This window comes from Pristiophorus japonicus, chromosome 5 (assembly GCF_044704955.1).
Source record: "Pristiophorus japonicus isolate sPriJap1 chromosome 5, sPriJap1.hap1, whole genome shotgun sequence".
Lineage (NCBI taxonomy): Eukaryota > Metazoa > Chordata > Chondrichthyes > Pristiophoridae > Pristiophorus > Pristiophorus japonicus.
In genome coordinates this window covers 187576767-187601289 of record NC_091981.1, presented here as the reverse complement: position 1 = coordinate 187601289, position 24523 = coordinate 187576767, and the positions used below count along the sequence as shown (strand labels likewise).

The window sequence follows — 24523 nt, the reverse complement described above, 5'->3', positions numbered from 1 at the left end:
TTGAGCCCATATTGTCTAAATAAAGTCTACTTCAATAAATAAGATATTCTCTCAGTGTTCCTCTGTCACTTATGTTCTTCTTTCACAATAGCACCAGGTGAATAAGCTTGACAAATGGTCACCATTATTCACAAGAAATAAAACATATTTACATAATTTTTTCAAAATATCCAGAAGTCCAGGAAAATGACAAGCTATTAAGAAAGTTCAAAAATAGCTACAATGCATAAAATTTCAAACCTGAAGTCGATCGCACCGGGACGCCACTCGGCCAGGGCTAGGGGCAGGCATCGGGTCCCACACACACAGCGGCTGCAGCACGCACACACAGAGAGGCTGGGGACAAGGAGCTATTGCATGTGCGCGCACACGCCAACGCACATGTGCAGACGCCCGGCACTGTTTTCAGCGCAGGACACTGGCTCCGACTGGCCACGCTGCGCGAAGACCAAGGAAAGACCGGACAGTGGCCAAAGTGGGGAACAAATTTTTTCGGCACATTTATCAACGGAGAAAAGCGGCGTGTCTCCGGTAAGTGCGCCGAATAAAGGGGTGGGCCAAATTTGAGCCCAAAGAGCCGTAATCTACAGGGCTATGGACCTGGTGCTGGAAGGTGGGATTAGGCTGGGCAGCTCTTTTTCGACCGGCATGGACACGATGGGTTGAATGGCCTCCTTCTGTGTCGTAATTTTTCTATGATTCTGTGATTCGTAGCGCTGATGTGTTTCAACGCCCCTCCCCTTCCATTAAAGAGGGCCGCTGCGCATTCTGCAGGACCACTGATGGCCTCCACTGGGCTGCCAGGGCAGCATGGTGCTGAGGATGCAGCCTGGCATCCTGACTGAGGCGAGCAGAGTACATGGGACAGGATCTTTCTCTTTAGAGATCTGTCTGAGGGTTGCTTTGACTGTACTGGGTTGGGGATGAACCTTCAGGAAGGGGTCCGATACTTCCGTTATCCTCGCTTAAATTGCAGTCAGTAGATCACTTGCTTGGTTTGATATATATCTCACAGTTCTCTGTCTACATACTTGCTGTGAGGATAATGTTGGATTGTTCCAGAGTTGAGTGATGTACTGACTTGCTGTTTGGAGCGAAAACTTGACTAGCCTGGAAGTGGCATGAGCTTTTGGGACACAGCTGATGATTGTGCAACTACCTGACTCATTATTGGGACCTGAAGGTCCATAACCAACATTAGATGGTGTCCTGTCAACTTGTACCTCAGCACACTAGGAAGTATCCCCACCCCCCTCCACCCAGGGAGTAAAAGTGTTTACTTCATGAGGCAAAAAAACCTCTATTCAGTTGCTTGGTTTGGAAATTTTTGACATGGTGTGTTTTGTGCTTGTGGAACAGCTGGATGGTCAAAAAAAAACATTTAAATGTGTTATTCACTTGTGGAAGCTATGAGAGTTGAGTTATTCTTGTCCTTGCCTGACATTCATACTTTTCAGCTGGAATCAATGGACAGCAATTAGGAGTGGGAGCCCGAGCCAACTGCTGCCTCAGTTGAGATCAGCTAACTCAATATGGACTGAAGATTGAACTTGGTGTTATGTTCATAATAAAGTAATGTAACTGAGTACTGTAGACATGACTAAGTGTGACCTTAGCTCCTTTATTCAAACTCCAGAGTGTTGGTACAGCATGGGAGGCCTGCTTATATACAGTGCTCCCAAGGGATATTGGGATCCCTTGGGACTTCAAAAGGTATGCCCTCTGGTGGCGGTATGATACAGGTTACATAGGGTTGCATACATAACACTTGGGACCTGTGTGATCTGCACAACTAAGTACCAGACCAGACGATGCACTGAGTCACAATGTCATTGATTGAACTTAAATTTATGTAACTGTTGTTGAAAGGTTTGTTATAGCAGTAAATAAAGCTATTGTAAAATTAGTTTACTAGCATCTAACATGTACAAACTTAAACCCTGCTAACTAGCTGAACCAGGTTACTAACATGATTATGTCTGCAAGTAAACACAACACAATGCAGAAAATCTGAAGTCAAGTGATTTAAAAAAATGACATGGCAATTCCACAGCCTTTATTATATGGTTAAGGATCTTCAACCTGTGTAAAGGTGATGGCTGAAGGGCACAAGATGATTGAACCATTGTTCACTCAGTTATTGAAATATTAGACCCAACACAGATGCAAACATACCCCTTAGAATTTTTAGTTTAATGAAATGTCCCACAACACTTTGTGACTCACCTTCAACAGGTTCTGTTTCAGTTGAATTCACGAGATATAACTTCCAAGAATATGAGAGGTTCACAGTTTCTGAGCACTCCTCACACACAGCTTTGACAGAAAATGCATCATTCCAGTTGACTGAATTATTCAGACATTCAGCACAGAACAGTTTCACCAGTCTAGAGAAGAGCAATATAAGATCATAAGAATGAGGAGCAGTAGTAGGCCACACAGCCCTTTAAGCCCGTCCCGCCATTCAATAAGATCATGTCTGATCTTCGACCGTAACTCCACTTTCTGCCCGATCCCAATATTCCTTGATTCCCCTAGAGACCAAAGATCTATCTATCTCAGCCTTGAATATACTTAACGACTCAGCATCTACAGCTCTCTGGGGTAGAGAATTCCAAAGATTCACAACCCTCAGTGAAGAAATTCCTCCTCGTCTCAGCCTTAAATGGTCGTCCCCTTATCTTGAGATTGTGCCCCCTAGCTCTAGACTCTCCAGCCAGGGGAAACAACCTCTCAGCATCTACCCTGTCAATCTCCCTCAGAATCATATATGTTTCAATGAGATTACCTCGCATTCTTCTAAACTCCAGAAAGTATAGGCCCAGTCGACTCAATCTGTCCTCATAGGACAACCCTCTCATCCCAAGGATCAATCTAGTGAACCCTCTTTGCACAGCCTCTAAGGCATGTCAGATAGGAGACCAAAAATACAATTGTAGTAATGCTTCCTTACTCTTGTACTCCAACCCCCTTGCCATAAAGGCCAACAAGCCATTTGCCTTCCTAATTGCTTGCTGTACCTGCATGCTAACTCTCTATGTTTCCTGTATGAGGACACCTAAATCTCTCTGAACACCAACATTCAATAGTTGCTCATCATTTAAAAAAATATTCTGTGTTTTTATTCTTCCTACCAAAGAGAATAATGTCACATTTCCCCACATTATACTCCAGCTGCCACCTTACTGCCCATTCACTTAACCTGTCTATATCCCTTTGCAAGCTCTTTGTGTCCTCCTCACAGCTTACCTTGTGTTCAAGAGATCACTAAGGATTAATTGGAAACAAATCACTCAGTGAAAACATTCCTTTCCTCTCTCTCTTTGACAAGAGTGCGCACAAACTCAGTTGAAAATATGCAAAATAATCATACGTGACAAAGTAAAATGATATTCATTTTATTTCCTGCTCATTATTATATTGCAAATCATTTGAAAAACATGGACCATTTGAGGTACAGGAAACATTTATGAATTGAGATTGTTTTCTCAAAGCTGGTGGAAGTGAGGCTTAACTGAGCCGGTGAATCTAAAAGATAGCTACTCAGAGGGATAACACAAGGTCTCCTTTGAAAAACAGCACAAAGCAAATTGCCAAAAAAAGCTACCTGCTTAATATCATATTCTTTCATAATGCCCTTCTGCTGCTGCCGCCTTTTATCACAGTATTTAGCCTTGTGCCCAAAACTCTTTCTCACGTGATCCTAACTGCTTACTCCTATATAAATGCTGCTTCAGTTTCAGGACACTGTGAGGCTTGTGAATGGGACTGTATTGATGGAGCCCTCGATTACTGAGGTAACATTCATCTCAGTAATACTGATATTCTTGCAAGACCTGGTTCCATTGTGCAAAATGCTCACTGAGTCCAGACTATAAGCTCTGTCCTGCTAGAGGGGGATGCATTGATACGAACACGTTGTCACTGCGATGAGCAGCTTCAAACTCGGTACCTATTCCTTGCAATTGTGAAAATTAACAATTTAATCAAGACAATGAAGAAAACACTTTGTTAATACGTGTAAGTTACTTATTGACCTAGAGTATACAGCTTATTCAATACACATTTCACTTGTATTACGATATTTGTGTTACATATTTTACAACATTTGTGCTATTGCATTGCATTGTAAAGATTAAGGGTGTTTGAATATCAAGCAGAAGGTTGTAAGATCAAATTCCAAAGTTTTGCTCCCAACTCAATTGGCTTAATTGGCCTGTTGGAACAAAGAGCACATTGGGCCAATGAGCTCAGTCTCAAGAGAGGGTAAATCTAACGCAGCCTGGCTTGTCTCACTGAATCACACCTTCTGTTGGATAATCATGGAGTAACAAAACCAGAGAGAAATCTACACCCCAAATTATTCTACCCTGATCAGCTGAGGTTGAATTGTTGGTGACTGTGACACATTCATTGAATGCAATCTACGTTTATTTTTCACACCGGCAGTGAAACAGCCCAATTAAAATAGGAAACAAGAAAGTGTCTGACAGTATTTTTGCTTGTAATGATGTTTGCTCATTTACTGTGCTCATGTACATAACGAGCAACGACAGCCTTTCCATTGTGTTGGATCTTTGCATTTCCATTGGCAAATGATATGTTGGCCTTCATAGCTAGGGGATTTGAGTATAGGAGCAGGGAGGTCTTACTGCAGTTGTACAGGGCCTTAGTGAGGCCTCACCTGGAATATTGTGTTCAGTTTTGGTCTTCTAATCTGAGGAAGGACGTTCTTGCTATTGAGAGAGTGCAGCGAAGGTTCACCAGACTGATTCCCGGGATGGCAGGACTGACATATGAAGAGAGACTGGATCGACTGGGCCTGTACTCACTGGAGTTTAGAAGGATGAGAGGGGATCTCATAGAAACATATAAAATTCTGATGGGACTGGACAGGTTAGAAGCAGGAAGAATGTTCCCGATGTTGGGGAAGTCCAGAACCAGGGGACATAGTCGAAGGATAAGGTGTAAGCCATTTAGGACTGAGATGAGGAGAAACTTCTTCCCTCAGAGAGTTGTTAACCTGTGGAATTCCCTACCACAGAGAGTTGTTGATGCCAGTTCATTGGATATATTCAAGGGGGAGTTAGATATGGCCCTTATAGCTAAACGGTATGGAGAGAAAGCAGGAAAGGGATACTGAGGTGAATGATCAGCCATGATCTTATTGAATGGTGGTGCAGGCTCGAAGGGCCGAATGGCCTACTCCTGCACCTATTTTCTATGTAATCCTTTTGCAAAGTGGATTATATTTCAGAAATACAGGCTTGAATATTCTGCTCTACACAGGAATTAACTACTAATATTTTTAAGTCAACAATTCAGTGACCTTTAAGTCAGAAGTGTACAACAATGTTTTTGGTCAGTGGGGTATCTGACGTGTGGAAACCCATACTTAAGTGACTCCAAACCAAGCAAATGAGAATTTACATAGGTAGAATGTCTGCTTGTACGATATAAAATGCACACATTCACCACCTTGGAACACCCCACTTACTTAAGTGCAGACAACTTATGTGCAGGTCGGCAAAAGACAAAGTTTAGGGGGCTGACAATTGTGCACTGGAGTTTAACGAGGTAAAATCACATTGCCTACCAGCATAGAGCAGTGGCAAGCTTTCTGCTGATTGCGCAGACAGGATACATTCCCAACAGGTCAATGTCTTGCAGGTTGATCTGGAGCCAAGGGGGAAGAAGCTTAGAGTCCAGTGATAGATCCACCCCTCCAACTCCTATTGCTGAGCCATGCTGACTGTTCTATGGACAACAATACACTAAAGCATTGCAGATCTACTTAGCTCAGATAGCAGTTCAGCAAGTCTGCCACAGAATGGGTGACTCAGTTCCAATGTCCCAATGCCAAGTGGTTTTTCTTGAAGCCAGATGACCCCAAAGATCGAGGTTACACCTTGACTCCCTCAACTCCTGCTACTCCAAAAAATAGTACAATACCAAAAGCAGCATCAGATTATCTACAGAAAAGCTTTTTTGTTAAATGTAGCAAAGAGGAAATCTCTCATTCTTTGCAAATTGCAGTAACTTTTAAGCTTCAAAAATATTGCCACAACATAGAGTTATTCCTTTGTTTATTTTTGCACTGACACCACACACAATTCCCTGATAATGAGCAAGAGATGATGTGCTCCCAAGATTTTGCATGATCATCATATCATGGGCAGTCCCTCGAAATCGAGGAAGACTTGCTTCCACTTCAAAAGTGAATTCTCAGGTGACTGAACAGTCCAATACGGGAATTACAGTCTCTGTCACAGGTGGGACAGACAGTCATTGGAGGAAAGGGTGGGTGGGGTGTCCGGTTTGCCGCACACTCCTTCCACTGCCTGTGCTTGTATTCTGCATGCTCTCTGCAACGAGACTCGAGGTGCTTAGTGCCCTCCCGGATGCTCTTCCTCCACTTAGGGCGGTCTTTGGCCAGGGACTCCCAGGTGTCGGTGGGGATGTTGCACTTTATCAAGGAGGGTTTGAGGGTGTCCTTGAAACGTTTCCTCTGCCCACCTGGGGCTTGCTTGTCGTGAAGGAGTCCCAAGTAGAGCGCTTGCTTTGGGAGTCTTGTGTCTGGCATGCAGACAATGTGGCCCACCCAATCGAGCTGGCCGAGTGTGGTCAGTGCTTCGATGCTGGGGATGTTGGCCTGATCGAGAACACTGACGTTGGTATGTCTGTCCTCCCAGGGGATTTGCAGGATCTTGCAGAGGCATCGTTGGTGGTATTTCTCCAGCGATTTGAGGTGTCTGTTGTATATGGTCCATGTCTCTGAGCCAAACAGGAGGGCGGGTATCACTACAGCCTTGTAGACCATAAGCTTGGTGCCAGTTTTGAGGGCTTGATCTTCAAACACTCTCTTCCTCAGGCGGCCAAAGGCTGCGCTGGTGCACTGGAGGCGGTGTTGAACCTCATCATCGATGTCTGCCCTTGCTGATAATAGACTCCCGAGGGAAGTGGTCCACATTGTCCAGGGCCACGCCATGGATCTTGATGACTGGGGGGGGGGCAGTGCTTTGTGGTGGGATCAGGTTGGTGGAGGACCTTTGTCTTACGGATGTTTAGTGTAAGGCCCATGCTTTCGTACGCCTCGGTAAAGATGTTGACGATGACTTGGAGTTCAGCCTCTGAATGTGCGCAGATGCAAGGGTCACCCGGGTACTGTAATTCGACAACAGAGGATGGGATGGTCTTGGATCTGGCCTGGAGGCGACGAAGGTTGAACAGGTAGTATGAGTACGCAAAATGAACTCCAAAATCTTTAATATCCTTTCCTGCAGATAATTTGTTCTGTACGTGCTCTGCACCAATAATCTGCATACCATAATATTAAGCACATACCTTAGGTTGTCTTCTTTTTTAACTGTTAGAAACAGTTGTGCTGCTGAAGAATTTCTGTTATTATTATTAACGGTTAATTTGAAGAGAAACTGGTCAATATCAGTTTTCAGTGTAGACATCGAGACACTGACAGTACTGGAAGTTGTATTCAGTGGGTCAGATGCATCAGGTTTGAAGCAAGGGACATTTAATCCACTCACTGATTCACATGACCAGGAGAATCTGTGAAGAATTGAAGAAAAGAAAATTAAATCTGAGCATTTAAAATATAGAACAGATTAAATTAAAAGTTACCAACAATTCAACCATTCGGGTATGTAGCAAATAAATGTTAAATTTTGTCGCTTGGTTTTGCTGGTTGGAGATTCTAGGATGAGGGGGCATAGTCTAAAAATTAGAGCCAGATGTTTCAGGAGTGAAATTAGGAAACACTTCTATGCACAAAGGGTGGCAGAAGTTTGGAACTCTCTTCCGCAAACGGTAATTGATGCTAGATCAATTGTTGATGTTAAATCTGAAATTGATAACTTTTTGTTAACCAAAGGCATTAAGGGATACAGGCCAAAGGCAGGTTAGGTCGCAGATCTCATTAAATGGCGGAGCTCAAGCCCTACTCCTGTTCCTATATTTTCCGGATGCTTCTCATCAGAGAGGAAGATTAGGAAGGTCAATCTGTGGCTGCAAGACTGGTGCAGGAGGGAAGGGCTCAAGTAATTGGGGCAATAAAGCAAGTTCTGGAATAAAGGAAAAGTATACGGAGGAGACGGTCAAAATGACACTCATTTCCTTGCCGAGAAGGTAACTGGAGAAGTGAGGGAGGATTTAAACTAGAATGAGGTGGTGGGGAATCTTGGGATCATGGGTAGACTTGGGATCAGAGAGCAAGCACAGAATTAATAAAGCTGTTCAAGTAGAAGAAAAAACCATTTCTGAAATAAACAATGAGAAAATATTATCAAGAGAAAGAATGTTGTAGAGGTTGTAGAAAATAAAGGTCAACATACTAAGAAATTGGAGTTAGGATTGAGTGGTGTGAATGTGAATGCACAAATCATTCAAAACAACATTGGAAAGTTCTGTGCTGTAAATTCTATGTAATATGTAATTAGTTAATATGGGGGCTACAATACAGCAGTGAAAACAGTCATGATTTAGGTTTAGACAGGACTGGGAACTTATAATTACAACATTTTTAGGAGAGATAGAGAAGGAAAAAGGAGGTATGTGGTAGTATTAATAAAGGATTCTATTACAGTGTTGTAAGGTTAATATGTTCTTGAGGCAAAATATATATGAATCGAGTTAAGCAGTAAGAGAAATGGGGGCCGAAATTTCCCCCCGCCTGAAACAGTGTGCACGTACCCTGTTTCAATGGTTTTTACCACAGCTGTAGTTAAGGTCGCCTCTTGAGCGAAATTCCATTCTTTGTTGGATTTTTTAATTCAAATCCGGAAGTTGCTCTAAATGGGGGTGATTATACGGTGGTGGCAACACTAGAGGGGCGGAAGTTGGGGCGGTGCGGAGTGGCTGCCATGATGATGCCATCACGGCACTAGGTCATCACTTGAAGGGGAGAGCCTCCGCAATTTTTTTAACTTCAGTCCATTGGGCCACCAGGAAGGGTTTCGGCCAAGCACCCAAGAGGAGGTGCCAGGCTGCCGATCCTGGGGGCATAATTGTCAGCCCGACATGGCAGTCAGCCAACAAAAAAATGAACATGGCGGCAGCGGCAGTGCATCCTCCCCTTTAAGGGAAGCCGCGCTGACATTGCAGAAGGCCTCAACCTCACTGGACAACTGCGAAAAAACAGGTTTTGGCACCGCCAGGTGAGCCCTAGATTTTCATGGCGAAATTTCACCGTCTAGGGGAGGGGAGGGGTGGGGGGGGGTAGGAGATCGGCGGTGCGCAGTGCAATGAGGCACTTAACAGGGATCGGCAGCAACGGAGCGGTGGCGGGGCGGGAGGGAGCAGGGAACCGTCGGGATAACATGGGAGCGGAATTTGATAAAGGCGGCCATTACACGAAAGGTCGGCACCATTGCACTCCGCAGCATGGCCACTGCTTTCCGGTGTTAAGAGGCCTTAAGGAAAGGGGCAAATTCGGCCCCATGGTATTCTCCTCAGTCAGCAACACAAGTCGCCAAACAGTGGAGATGAGTATGTTTCTCATTCAACAAGCAAAGAATCATTTCTTGATTTACTTCAGGGAAATTAAGTGGGATAAATAAGGGTAGAAAAGGATAAAGTACCGTCAAATATAAGGGGGTGAAGCAGTCAGCAAAATTGGCAGACAAATAATGCAATTTAATGTGGAGAAGTAGGAGATAAAGCATTTTGCTAAGAAAAATAAGGACTGATGGAAAGACGCTGAAGGGTGGATGAACAAACACATAGGGCTAGAAATTCGTCAGGTTTGCACCCATTTACTGCTGATTTTGGAAAAAGTGATTTTTTTGGTAAAGACGACACACAAAATTTAGCGCTGGGGTGGAAAATTCGCCAGTGGTTACGCGCCGGCAGTAAAAAATACTGCCAGCCTTTTTTTTCCCACTGATTTTATGACATTAATCAGCGTGCAATGCCCCACTATCGCCGAGAGCGGGAAATTCACCAATACCGCCATTTTTATCACCCGCCCAAAAACCCGCCGTGAAAACTCAAGTCTTACCTGCTCGCACCCACGATACACTCGGCGCTAATGACACCATTTTGAAAAACGGAGCAGAAGTTCAGTACATAAAAGGATTTTGAGAAAAGGCTATATGAGGCTATTTGAGCACATTTAAAAGAATGGGGGCTAAAATGGCCTAGAAATCCCGGCCTCCCCGGGTCCGTAGGGAGTGTGTATGAACCTGGGAAGGCTTCGCAAAAGCCGGTTTTCAGCGCACAATCCGCCATATCGCCACAGTCAGAACATTTGCATGGGCAAGATTGCAGTATTTACCCATATCTTGCCTAGGAGATGTCCTGAAAACTTTTGCCTGCTTTTACAGGCGTAAGAGTTTTAAAACATACAAAAACATAATAAAATAAAATTTTTAAAACACATTTTAATGTTAAAAACCCTGCCCACTAAATTAATTTATTTTAAACCATAATTATAAAACTTTTTTAAAAATCGGAAAAATATATATATTTTTTTAATAAGACATTTATTAACTTTAATTTAAATTAATCTTAAATATGTGGTGTATTTTTTCTATTTTTTATTTGTGTTTGGGTGTTTGGGGTGTTGTTTCTCAATCAAAATAATGAGAACTCTATTATGAATGAGAAAATACTGTACCTGGATTGGCTGCCCAGTGCCATGTGACACCAGCTCCAGCATACGGATGTCCCAACATGCACGCGATCCGATATGCAGGGAGAGGAGGCTTCAGGTCCGGGATCGCTGGTGGGCGCAGCAGGTGCGCATCTTTTTTATCTTTTTCTGTCCAGCATCGAGCGCCCCCGGGAAGCAGAGGACCGGGATTTCTAGGCCAATATCTGAGCCAATAATGCTGGCTACTTTTCCCATGCAGCATTATGAGCATAATCAAAGAGCTCCTGTATGGGCAGGAGGCCTTATCCCCCCCCAAAAGAGTTTACAGGGAACAGCGCTCATACCTGCAGCTCTCTAAGGCACAGTGCGTTAGAAGGCTGCGCTTCCGAAAAGAAGTGGTCACAAAGATATGCCAGCTCATAAAGGCAGACCTATAGCCTACCAATGGGAATAGGACTGCACTGCCTGTCAAGGCGAAGATGACTGCAGCACTTGCCTTCTATGCCTCCGGCTCCTTTCAGGCATCAGCAGGGGACATATCATCATCATCATAGGCAGTCCCTCGGAATCAAGGAAGAGTTGGTTCCACTCTTAGCATGAATTCTCAGGTGGCTGTACAGTCCAATATGAGAACCACAGTCTCTGTCACAGGTAGGACAGATAGTCATTGAGGGAAAGGGTGGGTAGGGAGCCTGGTTTGCCACACGGTCTTTCCGCTGCCTGCGCTTGATTTCTGCATGCTCTCAGCGACGATACTCGAGGAGCTCAGCGCCCTCCCGAATACACTTTCTTCATTTATTATGGTCTATGGCCAGGGACTCCCAGGTGTCAGTGGGGATGTCGCACTTTATCAGGGAGGCTTTGAGGGTGTCCTTGTAACGTTTCTGTATTATATGTGGACTTGTATTTACTCTGTACAACCACCAGAGGGCTCATCCCCTGGCGTCTCGAGGGATTCCATAATCCCTTGGGAGCACAGGTATTTAAGGATGCTTCACAGATTGGAGAAGCACTCTGGAGATCTGCAATAAAAGACTAAGGTCACACTTCACTTTGAACTCACAGTGTTCAGTCTGACTCTTTCTCCATACACAACAGTTTCCTCTGCCCACCTTTGGCTCATTTGCCGTGGAAGAGTTCCGAGTAGAGCGCTTGCTTTGGGAGTCTCGTGTCTGGCATGCGAACTATGTGGCCTGCCCAGCGAAGCTGATCAAGTGCGGTCGGTGCTTCAATGCTGGGGATGTTGGCCTGGACGAGGACGCTAGTGTTTGTGCGTCTGTCCTTCCAGGGGATTTGCAGGATCTTGCGGAGACATCGCTGGTGGTATTTCTCCTGGGACTTGAGGTGCCCACTGTACATGGTCCACGTCTCTGAGCCATACAGGAGGGCGTGTATTACTACGGCCCTGGGACATATGCTGCATCTCGCTGTTCACTTCACATAGCTGCATTCGCCAGGTGACTACTGCATTGTACGCATGTAGGATGGACTTTATAAAGTTCCCAATGACCAGGGAGGCACAGAATGAGAAGGCTGCAGGTTTTGCACGAATTTCTGGCTTCCCCAAGGTTCAGGGTGCCATTTGATTGTACGCACATCGTCCTGCAAGCACCTTTAGTTAGAGGAGCCAGAGGTTTAACGAAACCGAAAGGGCTTTCAATCGCTCAACGTACAGAGCGTCTGCGACCATACTCAGCGCATCATGGCAGTCAATGCCCAGTTTCCAGGGAGCATCCATGATGTTTTCATCTTGTGTGATTGCAGTGTCTCTGACCTGAGTGTCAGCCACAAGGCCAAAGCTGGATGCTGGGGGACAAAGGTTATGGCCTCGCCACCTGGCTCATGACCGGCGCCCCCCCACCGCCCTCAGACATAGGCCAAACATTGCAATAATGAGACCCATATAGCCACATGCAACATCATCAAAAGGACAATTGGAGTGTTCAAGCAGCGCTTCCGATGCCGAGACCACTCTGGAGGCTGCCTGCAATACTCCCCTCAGCAGGTCGCTGAGTTCATTGTGATGTGCTGCATGCTACACAACTTAGCCATCATGAGGGGATAGGAATTGTCAATGGGGATTGCAGGACCAACCTGAGGAGAGAGGGGAGGAGGAGGAGGAGGAGGAGGAGGACAAGGAGCCTGGCAATGAACCTATGCCACCACCCCCACCACCATGACAGGGGAGGCCACGTGGAGCTTTCGCTGCTGCAAAAGTCTTACATCAGCAGCTCATAAATCAATGCTTTGTTTGAACAGTGAAAGGCACGTTTCACCTTTGCCTGTCCACTCAATCCCACCATGTTGACTATTACCCCTCTTATTCTACAAATGAGACACGATACAAGAATGGTTAAGTTGAACAAAAGAATTGATAAAACATTGTTACATTTATGAAACATTTGTACATTGTAAGACTTGGTAAACTTTAATTGTGAAACTTAAATACATTTTCTACTTGAAACAATTTGTAAAACTTTTATAAAATAATCAAAACAAACAGTGACAACAACCCCGCCCCGCCCCCCCCGGCACAAAACTTCTATTTAACTGCGGCCACTTTTCCCCCACCCCACTCGCTTCTTGCCCCTACCCCTACCTGTGTTGGGACCAAGACGGTGTGCAGCAAGGTGCACAGGGCACTGCTGTTGTTGGGGGAGAAACAATGGAGATGCTATTCGACCCCCATGGAGAAGCTCGGGGTATGGAAGGCCCGGCTTCTGAGTCAGAAGGCCCATGTTCTGCCTCCACATTCACAGGTGCTGTCGGTCTGGGTGGTATGACACTGGGGGTTGCAGTGCCAAAAGTCGAGACCATCAATTGCCGCAGGGCATTGACAGCCTCAGTGTTCACCCGTATCGCAGCAGCCATCTGCGACATGTCCGCAGATTGTCTCAGATTGTGCGGCGATGTTGCCAGAAATGCCACCCAGGGCCTGGAGAACTCTCGACTGAGTTCGATGCTCTCCCTTGACAGTCCCACCATGTCCAGGTGTGCGTCTGCCTGTCTTTCAGCAGACCGGCTTTGCCAACCCAACCTCCGCAGAGACGGCATACGGGGTTCTATCCTGGGGGGGGTGCGTTGCTGCACACCATTTGGCCCGCTGCCTTGGATGGGACAAAGCCTGTAAACGTGGCTTCTTCCGAGGAACTTGTGACTGCAGCGCTCCCTCTACCCACTTCACCCCCTCCACCAACATCCCCCCGCAACAGCTTCCTGTGGAGGGATCTCAGCGCGCCCCTCATCTTCCTCTACGACCCACATACAATGGGCTGAGGTGGAGGCTTGCATAGGACGATGTGGTGCCTCAGAATCCTCATTTGCAAAATAGAAAACAATGGACGAATGGTTAGCAACAGGGGAGGGGACAGAGTGACATGAGTAAGATCACACAGCGCAGGCTTATTTGAAGGACCACCACTACTGCATTATATGTCGTCGAGAAACACTACATGACATTACCCAAACCCGAGTCCACAGACACTACATGACATCACCCTCAGTTCCGACCATAGGTTCAGCATCCTCATGGGTGGTTGATCTCCCGTGGGCACCGATTAAGTCTGCCACGCGTTCCTACAGGTCAGTCAAGGGATGCGTATTGGATGGACCACCACTTGTCCGTTGCTGCTCGCGCTGATTGTGTGACGGCTTTTTCTGCAAAAATGACAACAGCAATGGTTACTAGATTGCCATCCTGCTCTTGTAGCACACACAGATAGCCATCAAAGCACTGATACCATACTGTGTGCATTTAATACAGTCCACGGTTTAATGGCCCTGGAAGCTGTACGTGGTTCAGGAAGAAGACATCAAAGTGCACAAACATCTTTTAAGATCTCAAAGCAATCTTAATAATGTGTAAAGATCATTCATGGCAAATAAGGTGCAACACTAAGTCTACCTACAGCAACACATGATATGCTCCTCCTGTACCATGTGGGAACTCAGGGACACATCCGGTGTCCCTGATGACTACATGTGCAGAAAGTGTATCCGCCTCCAGCTCCTGACGGACCGCGTTGTGGAATTGGAGCTGAGGGCGGATTCACTCTGCAGCATCCACGATGCTGAGAATGATGTGAGTAGCACGTGTAGCAAGTTGGTCTTACCGCAGGTGAAGGGTCCACAGCCAGCTAGGGAATGGAAGACCAGCAGGAAGAGCATGCAAGGAAGGTAGTGCAGGGGTCCCCTCCGGTCAACCCCCTGCAAAACAGATACACCGCTTTGAGTACTGTTGAGGGGGATGACTCATCAAGGGAGGGCAGCAGCAGCCAAATTCATGGCACCGTGGCTGACTCTGTTGCACAGGAGGGCAGGAAAAAGAGTGGGAGAGTGATAGTGATAGGGGATTCAATTGTAAGGGGAATAGATAGGTGTTTCTGCGGCCGCAACCGAGACTCCAGGATGGAATGTTGCCTCACTGGTGCAAGGGTCGAGGATATCTCGGAGCGGGTGAAGGACATTCTGAAAAGGGAGGGAGAACAGCCAGTTGTCGTGGTGCACATTGGTACCAACGATTTAGGTAAAAAAAGGGATGAGGTCCTACGAGACGAATTGAAGGAGCTAGGAGCTAAATTAAAAAGTAGGACCTCAAAAGTAGTAATCTCAGGATTGCTACCAGTGCCACGTGCTAGTCAGAGTAGGAATCGCAGGATAGCACAGATGAATATGTGGCTTGAGCAGTGGTGCAGCAGGGAGAGATTCAAATTCCTGGGGCATTGGAACCGGTTTTGGGGGAGGTGGGACCAGTACAAACCGGACGGTCTGCACCTAGGCAGGACCGGAAGCAATGTCCTAGGGGGAGTGTTTGCTAGTGCTGTTGGGGAGGAGTTAAACTAATATGGCAGGGGGATGGGAACCAATGCAGGGAGACAGTGGGAAACAAAATGGAGACAGATGCAAAAGACAGAAAGGAGATGAGTAAAAGTGGAGGGCAGAGAAACCCAAGGCAAAAAACAAAAAGGGCCACTGTACAGCAAAATTCTAAAGGGTCAAAGTGTAATAAAAAGGCAAGCCTGAAAGCTCGGTGCCTCAATGCGAGGAGTGTTTGGAACCCAGGAGAGGGCTCTGAGCTAGTTAGAATGGGTGAGAGCGCAGATGAACAGGACCTTAAGAAAGAATGCAAAAGGCAGGAGGCAACAGAGCAGAGTAGCACTGGGGTAAGTGTAAACCACAAGGTGATAGGAAGGGACAATATGTATGAATATAAAGGAGCTGCAGGAGGGGTCAAAACTAAAAATCATGGTTTAAAAACTAGTATTAAAACACTCTACCTAAACGCACGCAGCATTCGAAATAAAGTAAATGAGTTGACGGCACAATCATTACAAATGGGTATGATTTGGTGGCCATTGCAGAAACGTGGTTGCAGGGTGGCCAAGACTGGGAATTAAACATACAAGGGTATCTGACAATTCAGAAGGATAGACAAGAAGGGAAAGGAGGTGGGGTAGCTCTGTTAATAAAGGATGATATCAGGGCAGTTGTGAGATATGATATTGGCTCGAATGAACAAAATGTTGAATCATTGTAGGTGGAGATTTGAGATAGTAAGGGGAAAAAGTCACTGGTGGGTGTAGTTTATAGGCCCCCAAATAATAACTTCACGGTGGGGCGGACAATAATCAAGGGAATAATGGAGGTATGTGAAAAAGGAATGGCAGTAATCATGGGGGATTTTAACTTACATATCGATTGGTCAAATCAAATCGCACGGGGTAGCCTGGAGGAGGAATTCATAGAATGCATACGGGATTGTTTCTTAGAACAGTATGTTACAGAACCTACAAGGGAGCAAGCTATCTTAGATCTGGTCCTGTGTAATGAGACAGGAATAATAAACGATCTCCCAGTAAAAGATTCTCTCGGAATGAGTGATCACAGTATGGTTGAATTTGTAATACAGATTGAGGGTGAGGAAGTAGTGTCTCAAACGAGCGTACTATGCTTAAACAAAGGGGACTACAGTGGGATGAGGGCAGAGTTCGCTAAAGTAGACTGGGAACACAGACTAAACGGTGGCACAATTGAGGAACAATGGGGGACTTTTAACGTGCTCTTTCATAGTGCTCAACAAAAATATATTCCAGTGAAAAAGAAGGGTGGTAAGAGAAGGGATAACCAGCCGTGGAGAGTATCAAATTAAAAACCAATGCGTATAAGGTGGCCAAGGTTAGTGGGAAACTAGAAGATTGGGAAAATTTTAAACGACAGCAAAGAATGACTAAGAAAGCAATAAAGAAAGGAAAGATAGATTATGAAAGTAAACTTGCGCAAAACATAAAAACCGATAGTAAAAGCTTTTACCGATACATAAAACAGAAGAGAGTGACTAAAGTAAATGTTGGTCCCTTAGAAGATGAGAAGGGGGATTTAATAATGGGAAATGTGGAAATGGCTGAGACTGTAAACAATTATTTTGCTTCGGTCTTCACAGTGGAAGACACAAAAACCATGCCAAAATTGCTGGTCATGGGAATGTGGGAAGGGAGGACCTTGAGACAATCACTATCACTAGGGAGGTAGTGCTGGACAGGCTAATTGGACTCAAGGTAGACAAGTCCCCTGGTCCGGATGAAATGTATTCCAGGGTATTAAAAGAGATGGCGGAAGTTATAGCAGATGCATTTGTTATAATCTACCAAAATTCTCTGGAATCTGGGGAGGTACCAGCGGATTGGAAAGCAGCTAATGTAACGCCTCTGTTTAAAAAGGGGGCAGACAAAAGGCAGGTAATTATAGGCCGGTTAGTTTAACATCTGTAGTGGGGAAAATGCTTGAAGCTATCATTAAGGAAGAAATAGCGGGACATCTAGATAGGAATAGTGCAATCAAGCAGACGCAACATGGATTCATGAAGGGGAAATCATGTTTAACTAATTTACTGGAATTCTTTGAGGATATAACGAGCATGGTGGATAGAGGTGTATCGATGGATGTGGTACATTTAGATTTCCAAAAGGCATTCGATAAGGTGCCACACAAAAAATTACTGCAGAAGATAAAGGTACGCAGAGTCAGAGGAAATGTATTAGCATGGATCGAGAATTGGCTGGCTAACAGAAAGCAGAGAATCGGGATAAATGGGTCCTTTTTGGGTTGGAAATCGGTGGTTAGTGGTGTGCCACAGGGATCGGTGCTGGGACCACAACTGTTTACAATATACATAGATGACCTGGAAGAGGGGATAGAGTGTAGTGCAACAAAATTTGCAGATGACACAAAGATTAGTGGGAAAGCGGGTTGTGTAGAGGACACAGAGAGGCTGCAAAGAGATTTAGATAGGTTAAGCGAATGGGCTAAGGTTTGGCAGATGGAATACAATGTCGTAAAATGTGAGGTCATCCACCTTGGAAAAAAAAAGTAAAAGGGAATATTATTTGAATGGGGAGAAATTACAACATGCTGCGGTGCAGAGGGACCTGCAGCAGGTAATCAGGAAGGCGAATGGAATGTTGGCCTTCATTGCGAGAGGGATGGAGTACAAAAGCAGGGAGGTCCTGCTGCAACTGTACAGGGTATTGGTGAGGCCGCACCTGGAGTTTTGGTCACCTTACTTAAGGAAGGATACACTAGCTTTGGAGGGGGTACAGAGACGATTCACTAGGCTGATTCCGGAGACAAGGGGGTTACCTTATGATGATAGATTGAGTAGACTGGGTCTTTACTCGTTGGAGTTCAGAAGGATGAGGGGTGATCTTATAGAAACATTTAAAATAATGAAAGGGATAGACAAGATGGAGGCAGAGAGGTTGTTTCCACTGGTCGGGGAGACTAGAACTAGGGGGCACAGCCTCAAAATACGGGGGAGCCAATTTAAAACCGAGTTGAGATTGAATTTCTTCTCCCAGGGGGTTGTGAATCTGTGGAATTCTCTGCCCAAGGAAGCAGTTGAGGCTAACTCATTGAATGTATTCAAATCACAGATAGATAGATTTTTAACCAATAAGGGAATTAAGGATTATGGGGAGCAGGCGGGTAAGTGGAGCTGAGTCCACGGCCAGATCAGCCATGATCTTTTTGAATGGCGGAGCAGGCTCGAGGGGCTAGATGGCCTACTCCTGTTCCTAATTCTTATGTTCTTATGTTCTTATGTGTCAGATTTACAATTTAAGTAATCAAGGAGTGTATGAATAAAAATATTACTTACTCTCACGACCCCGCAATGGTCATTCCACCTCTTCCTGCATTGTTGGTAGTCCCTGGGAATGTCATCCATTGAGGACACCTCCTCAGCAACAACGGTCCAAAATCTTTTTACAATGGGTGGGTGAGGGTTTACCTCGACCCCTCCTGTTAAACTCGCCCCATCTACTCTCAACAGCTGCTTTAAGTGGCTCATTCACTTCACAATTACATTTTCTGGCCCTCTGCCTGCTCTGATCAACAAGCTGCATCTTTTCCTGAAAAATCAATGATTGAGAGCTGCGTGTACTGCAAATGCATGGGCACACCCTGACATTGGACCAGAATCATGGGTAAAAAAACAAATCGGGAAAAATATTTAGAAAAAAAAAATCGGCGACAAAAAAAATACTTGCGCATGGGCAGAAGGTCCGTTTTTTAAATACCGCTGAATTCGGCTCTGGCGCACAAATTCCATCGTGCAAAACCGAATTTTACTGCTATTGCTACTGCCAGTCACCGTCTGGCAAATTTTGCGGCCTTCCGTCATAGCAGTTTCCGACGGTAAAAAAAAAACCAATCCTCAAATATTGCCAAAAAACAGTCAGAGAACTATTTTCCGAATTTCTAGACAAAGCTATACAAAAGGGGCAGTGGCATTTTGGGCTTTATAAATAAGGTCATAGAATTCAACAGTGAAGAGGTAATGATGTATTTGTTAAGTTGCAGTTAGAGTACAATATGCAGTTTGGAGCAAATCAAAAAGACATCAAAAAGACATTAATGTCATTGTGACCAAACAGCATGGATTGAACAGGATGATACCATGGATTGGAAACAATAGTTCTGAAGGCAGACTTGAGAACTGAGACTGTTTCCACTGAAGCAGAGAAGGCTACAGAAAATAATAGAGGTTTTTGAAATTGCGAAAGGTTTCAATACGAAGAATGGGAAAAGATTATTTCCTCTGGTTCGGGAGTCGGTGACGATGGGGCATCAATATAAAACATTAACTGTGAAAATCAGGACAGTGGTTACGAAGTTCCCAATGCAGAGTGTGCTTAGAGCATTGAATGCTTTGCCATAAGGAGAAATTGAGGCAGAGAAAATTGTACCCTTTGAAGAAAAAGTGGGTAAATGTTCGAAGCAGACAAAGCTACAGTGCTATAGGAAGCAAGGAGGGTAATGGGAGTCAGTTTGGGTGACTTTAGGAAAGGATTGGCACATACATGATAGATTGAACAGTCTCCTGTGCTTCTATGCTAGGTTAGGAGGACTGCCCTACCTGTAGAAGGCAAGCGTGGAGGCCCCGACCTTCGTGAGAACACCAACGGCAGGTCGGGGCCATAAAAGGAGCGGCGAGCGGCCTCGGGAGCAGCGTGGAGGCATACTATTTCAGGGAGCAGCGCGAGCTGGTGCAGGAGGGCGACGGCAGCGAAGAGTGACATCATCAAGGTCCAGTAGGGTGATTGGAGCTTTGACAGGTACAGCAGGAGCAGCAAGGTTGGGGCAAAGAAGCGGCGAGAGATTGTAGAGGAACGTGATCGGGGCCCAGGAGAGGCGTGAGTTCGGGGCTCAGAAGAGGCGAGGGTCCAGGGGCAGCATGGGCCAGCCCACACTGCGATATGTGTGCGCAGTAGGTCCGTGCAGCAGAGCAGGTCTCCAGTTGTCTTGGATAACCCTTGCCATTGGACCAAGGCCTAGCTCTGTCAAGCCCGTGTGGTGGCTGGTGTGCAACAGTCACCCCACGTTAAAAAAATCCACGCACAGGCATCTTCCACCCTTCACGATGTAGCTCAGGACCTGGAATATTAGGTCCTTCATTGAAACACCTGTGAACTCATCCTTTTTTGGCGTGGAAGCAAGTCATACTCGTTTCGAGGGACTGCCTATGATGATGATGGGAGTGAAAAGACAATTTATTTTAAAACGTGCAATAAATGAAAATCATAAACAAATTACTGACAATGATTCAAGTTTCTCTTTACATGTTCTGACAGCCATGAAAAAAGGTAGCATTGTTGAAATTTTTGTAAGTTTAGCTTTCTATAGAAAAAAAACAATTGGTAGTGTGTCTTTTTAATGTTGTACAATACTGTAAGGTAATAAAGTAGAATCTTCAGAAAATCTTACTCATAATTTTTCCAAATAAGTATATTTTTTAAAGTTATTATTGTGCAGTTTAATTTAAAAAAAAATGGTAGTTATACATTCAAGGGATTGTGACTGAATCCTGCATTTTTTGAACACCCCCTCCCCGCCACCGCACCAAATACCCTTTTTCATGCACAATGCACAAAGACCTGGCAAAGCTGTCAAGCAAATTCAACTTTCAATCAAGATTAGAATGAGGATTGATAACTCTTCTGGTGAAGAGTCGGAGTTCGAATACCAGCATTCTTTTCCACTGAAGGTAACATTTAACACCGGATCTGGTGAATTTGATGTCTGTCCCCACCACCTACGTCCGCCGACCCCCGCAAACCATCCCTCTCCCCCCATCCTCCCCACCCCAAGCCCACACCTACCCCTCTCCAGAAAAATACTTCTCTTGATATTCCTCTTATTCAATGTTATTTCTCAGCCGAGTTTCTCTTCTAACAAGCTCGAGTCCCTCGGTCAGGCACATGACCTCCCATGACATTGCTCGATATTCTTCACCTTAGCATTTGTTGCGGCTCTCTGAGCAGCAACTCCAGCTGTCTCATCCTCTGTTCCCGGTGACTAACTTGCTCATTGGGTTACCTTCTCTAACCTCCTCCCCATTTTCATCCAACTCTTATGATGCCCTCAACCTTGCTGGTGGATCATCACTAAATGCCCTGCTCCATATCATGCTAAGATTGTTTGTTCTCTCTCTAACAAGGCCCTTGCCATCCCTGATCTCATCATCGATAAATGTATTGACACCCTAGCACTGACAGAAACCTGACTTATGGACAAAAATTCCTTCTCCCTCACCAAAGTCTCCCCACCTGGCTACACATTGCGAGACTTGCATCCTCCAAATCACCATGGTGGTGGCATTGCCTTTATTGTCAAGTTCCATCTTAACCTGACACCTTATCCTCCTAGCACCTCACCCGATTCCATTTGCTCAAAATCTTGTTGTGTACTGTCCTTCCAAGCCTCATGCCAATCTTTGCATATGTCTCTTCCTTTAATCTTTGCATCAAGCAAGTTTTCATCCTCGGTAACTTCAGCCTACATCTAAGCTACCCCAGCTTTTTCTCTTCAGAGATCACTTCCTTCGTAGATTCAGTCACTCTCACATCTCACAAAAATTTCCTCCCACCCATACCCTGCTGGGTCTGTTTTCTTTGGAAGAGGAGGTTGAGGGGAGACCTGATTGAGGTGTATAAAATAGTGAGGGGCCTGGGTAGAGTGGATAGGAAGGACCTGTTTTCCTTGGTAGAAGGGTCAACAACTAGGGGGCATAGATTTAAAGTAATTGGGGGAGGTTTAGAGGAGATACGAGGGTAAATTTCTTCATCCAGAGGGTAGTGGGGGTCTGGAACTCACTGCCTGAAAGGGTGGTAGAGGCAGAAACCCTCACGAGATTTAAAAAATACTTGGATGTGCACTTTGAAGTGCCGCAACCTACAGGGCTACGGACCAAGAGCTGGAAAGTGGGATTGGTCGGCTGGTGCGGTCATGATGGGCCAAAATGGCCACCTTCCGTGTTGTAAATTTCTATGATTCTATGATCCTATACCCATGTCTACTCCTTGACCTAGTCATCTCTCATGGCCTCCCGGCTCATGAGCTTGACTGCTGGGAAGGCCAACTCTGACCACTTCTTTGTCTCGCATATCACCCACATGGCCCCAGCTTCCACCATCCCCATTATCCACATGATCCACCCATGGCAAAATAAAACACTAATTCACTTAAACCCCTAAATGCCTCTCCTACACCCTTTCACCGGTCAAGAAACCTATGCTGCTATACATTTGTTAAATCACTACCTTCAACATCCTCATTCCTGTCATATCACTTACAATCTCCCACCCCTTCTGTCTCCCATCTTCATTCCCTCAGGTCCGAGGGCCGCAAACTGGAGTGCACCTGGCACACAGCTGATTTAGGCATTCATCACCAGACCTAGCTCTCTGGAGTCAAAATCATCTACTTACTCAGGCCGGACCAAACCATGGAAAATTTTATCATCTTATTTAACCCAGAGCTAAGCTTAAGATTCCACATCCTATCCATCACCAAAACCACCTACTTCAAGCTCCACAACATTGTCTACTTTAGCCCCTACCTTAGCTGAAGCCCTTGTTGATTTGATGGTCATCTCGAGCCTTGAGTTCTCCAATATCCTTCACACTGACCTCCCATTCTCTACCCTCCAACTGGTCTAAAACAGTTGCTGTCAGGCGCCACTCACCCATTACCCGCTTCCCCATCCTCAATGTCCTACATTAGCTCGCAATCCTTCAACACAGTAAATTGAAATCCTTGTCCTTCAAATCCCTTCACACCATTAGCCCCACTCTACCAGCAAAATTTCCTCCAGCATTATATCCCCTTCCACACCCCTCATTCTCCGACTCTGTTCAGCTCTCGCCCTGCGACTAATGTTCAGGCCTTCTACTGGCTTGGACATACTCTGTGGAAATTCATCCCTAAAACCCTCCTACAGTCCTCTTCTCTCTCTACTTATGAAAACCTTTTCCAAAAGTATCTTTTTGACAAGCTTTCAATCACGCTTCCTGACATCTCCCTCCGTGGCTTGCTAAATGTTCTCTTACCTATTCCTATTTATTTTCCCACACTCCGGTAAGGGTCTTGGGATCTTTTGTGTGTTAAAGATCCCATGTAAATGCTGTTTCTCAATTAAATTGGATCATGAAACTAGTTCCCAATATGGCTCACCTTAGGTTTGCAGTGCCTGGATAGTCCGGATCAAATGATTCTGATCCATTCAAACTAATGATGGACTCATGCTTATAGGCTATGAAGAGTTGTGTACCACCTGAAATCACACTCACTGGTGGGGTAGCAAGGATCTCAACACTTACAGTGTAGTTATTATAAACCACACTGCCAACGATTTGAACCTGCATTAGGAAAGTAATTTAAAACTATTTACGTTGTGCAATTCCACGATACACGACTACTCATTCAAAATAATTTATAAAACAGATAAGGTTCCCAAATAAATTCCCTCCTCTGTTCCTTTTCCCTCGTTTCCAGAGCAATAGAATTATGAAAAACAACAGTTGTAGAGATAACTTAAAATCCTCCAGGCTCTTTGAACCATCCCGTCATAATTCCAGTAAATAGTTAACTTAAAACTAAATTCGATCTTTCTCGTCATCATTATTCATCCCCATTCCTGGACTTAAGTACATAACCCAGGCTGATCTTTCAGTGCAATACTGAAGGAGTGCTATACTGTCTGAGGATCTGTGCATTGGATGGGGCATTAAACCACGGCCTGTCTGCCTGTTCTGGGGTGGTTCAGGTGGATGTTTGAGATCCAATGGCACTATTCAAAGAGGAGCACCGAATACTCCTGGTATTCCAAGTTAATATTCTTCCCTAAATGTGTGCAAAATGGCTTGTACATTCACCACAATAACTGCATTTCAAATCATTAATTTTGTCTGGTGTTTTGGGATGTTTCTGAAAAACATGAAGGCATACAAAAGCAACTCTTAATTTATTAGAATTTACAGTTAATTGTCTTTTGAGGATTACCGAATGCTCAGACTGCCTACATTAAAAGTGTTCTGTGAACCTGTGGGATATACAGGCTGATTCTATGACCAGACGCTCTAA

General features: G+C 45.1%; 1 protein-coding gene across 1 annotated transcript in view; it reads right to left on the bottom strand.

Moving 5' to 3' along the window:
• The window catches only part of LOC139264127 (polycystin-1-like protein 1), a 245772-nt gene that overhangs the window by 151323 nt on the left and 69926 nt on the right, over positions 1-24523 (bottom strand). The window contains exons 12-15 of the mRNA XM_070880217.1: positions 23615-23799; positions 12830-12931; positions 7345-7566; positions 2227-2387 (exon numbers count right to left, since the gene is read on the bottom strand). Coding sequence (XP_070736318.1) covers positions 2227-2387; positions 7345-7566; positions 12830-12931; positions 23615-23799 — 670 coding nt within the window. The remainder of the gene's footprint in view (positions 1-2226; positions 2388-7344; positions 7567-12829; positions 12932-23614; positions 23800-24523) is intronic.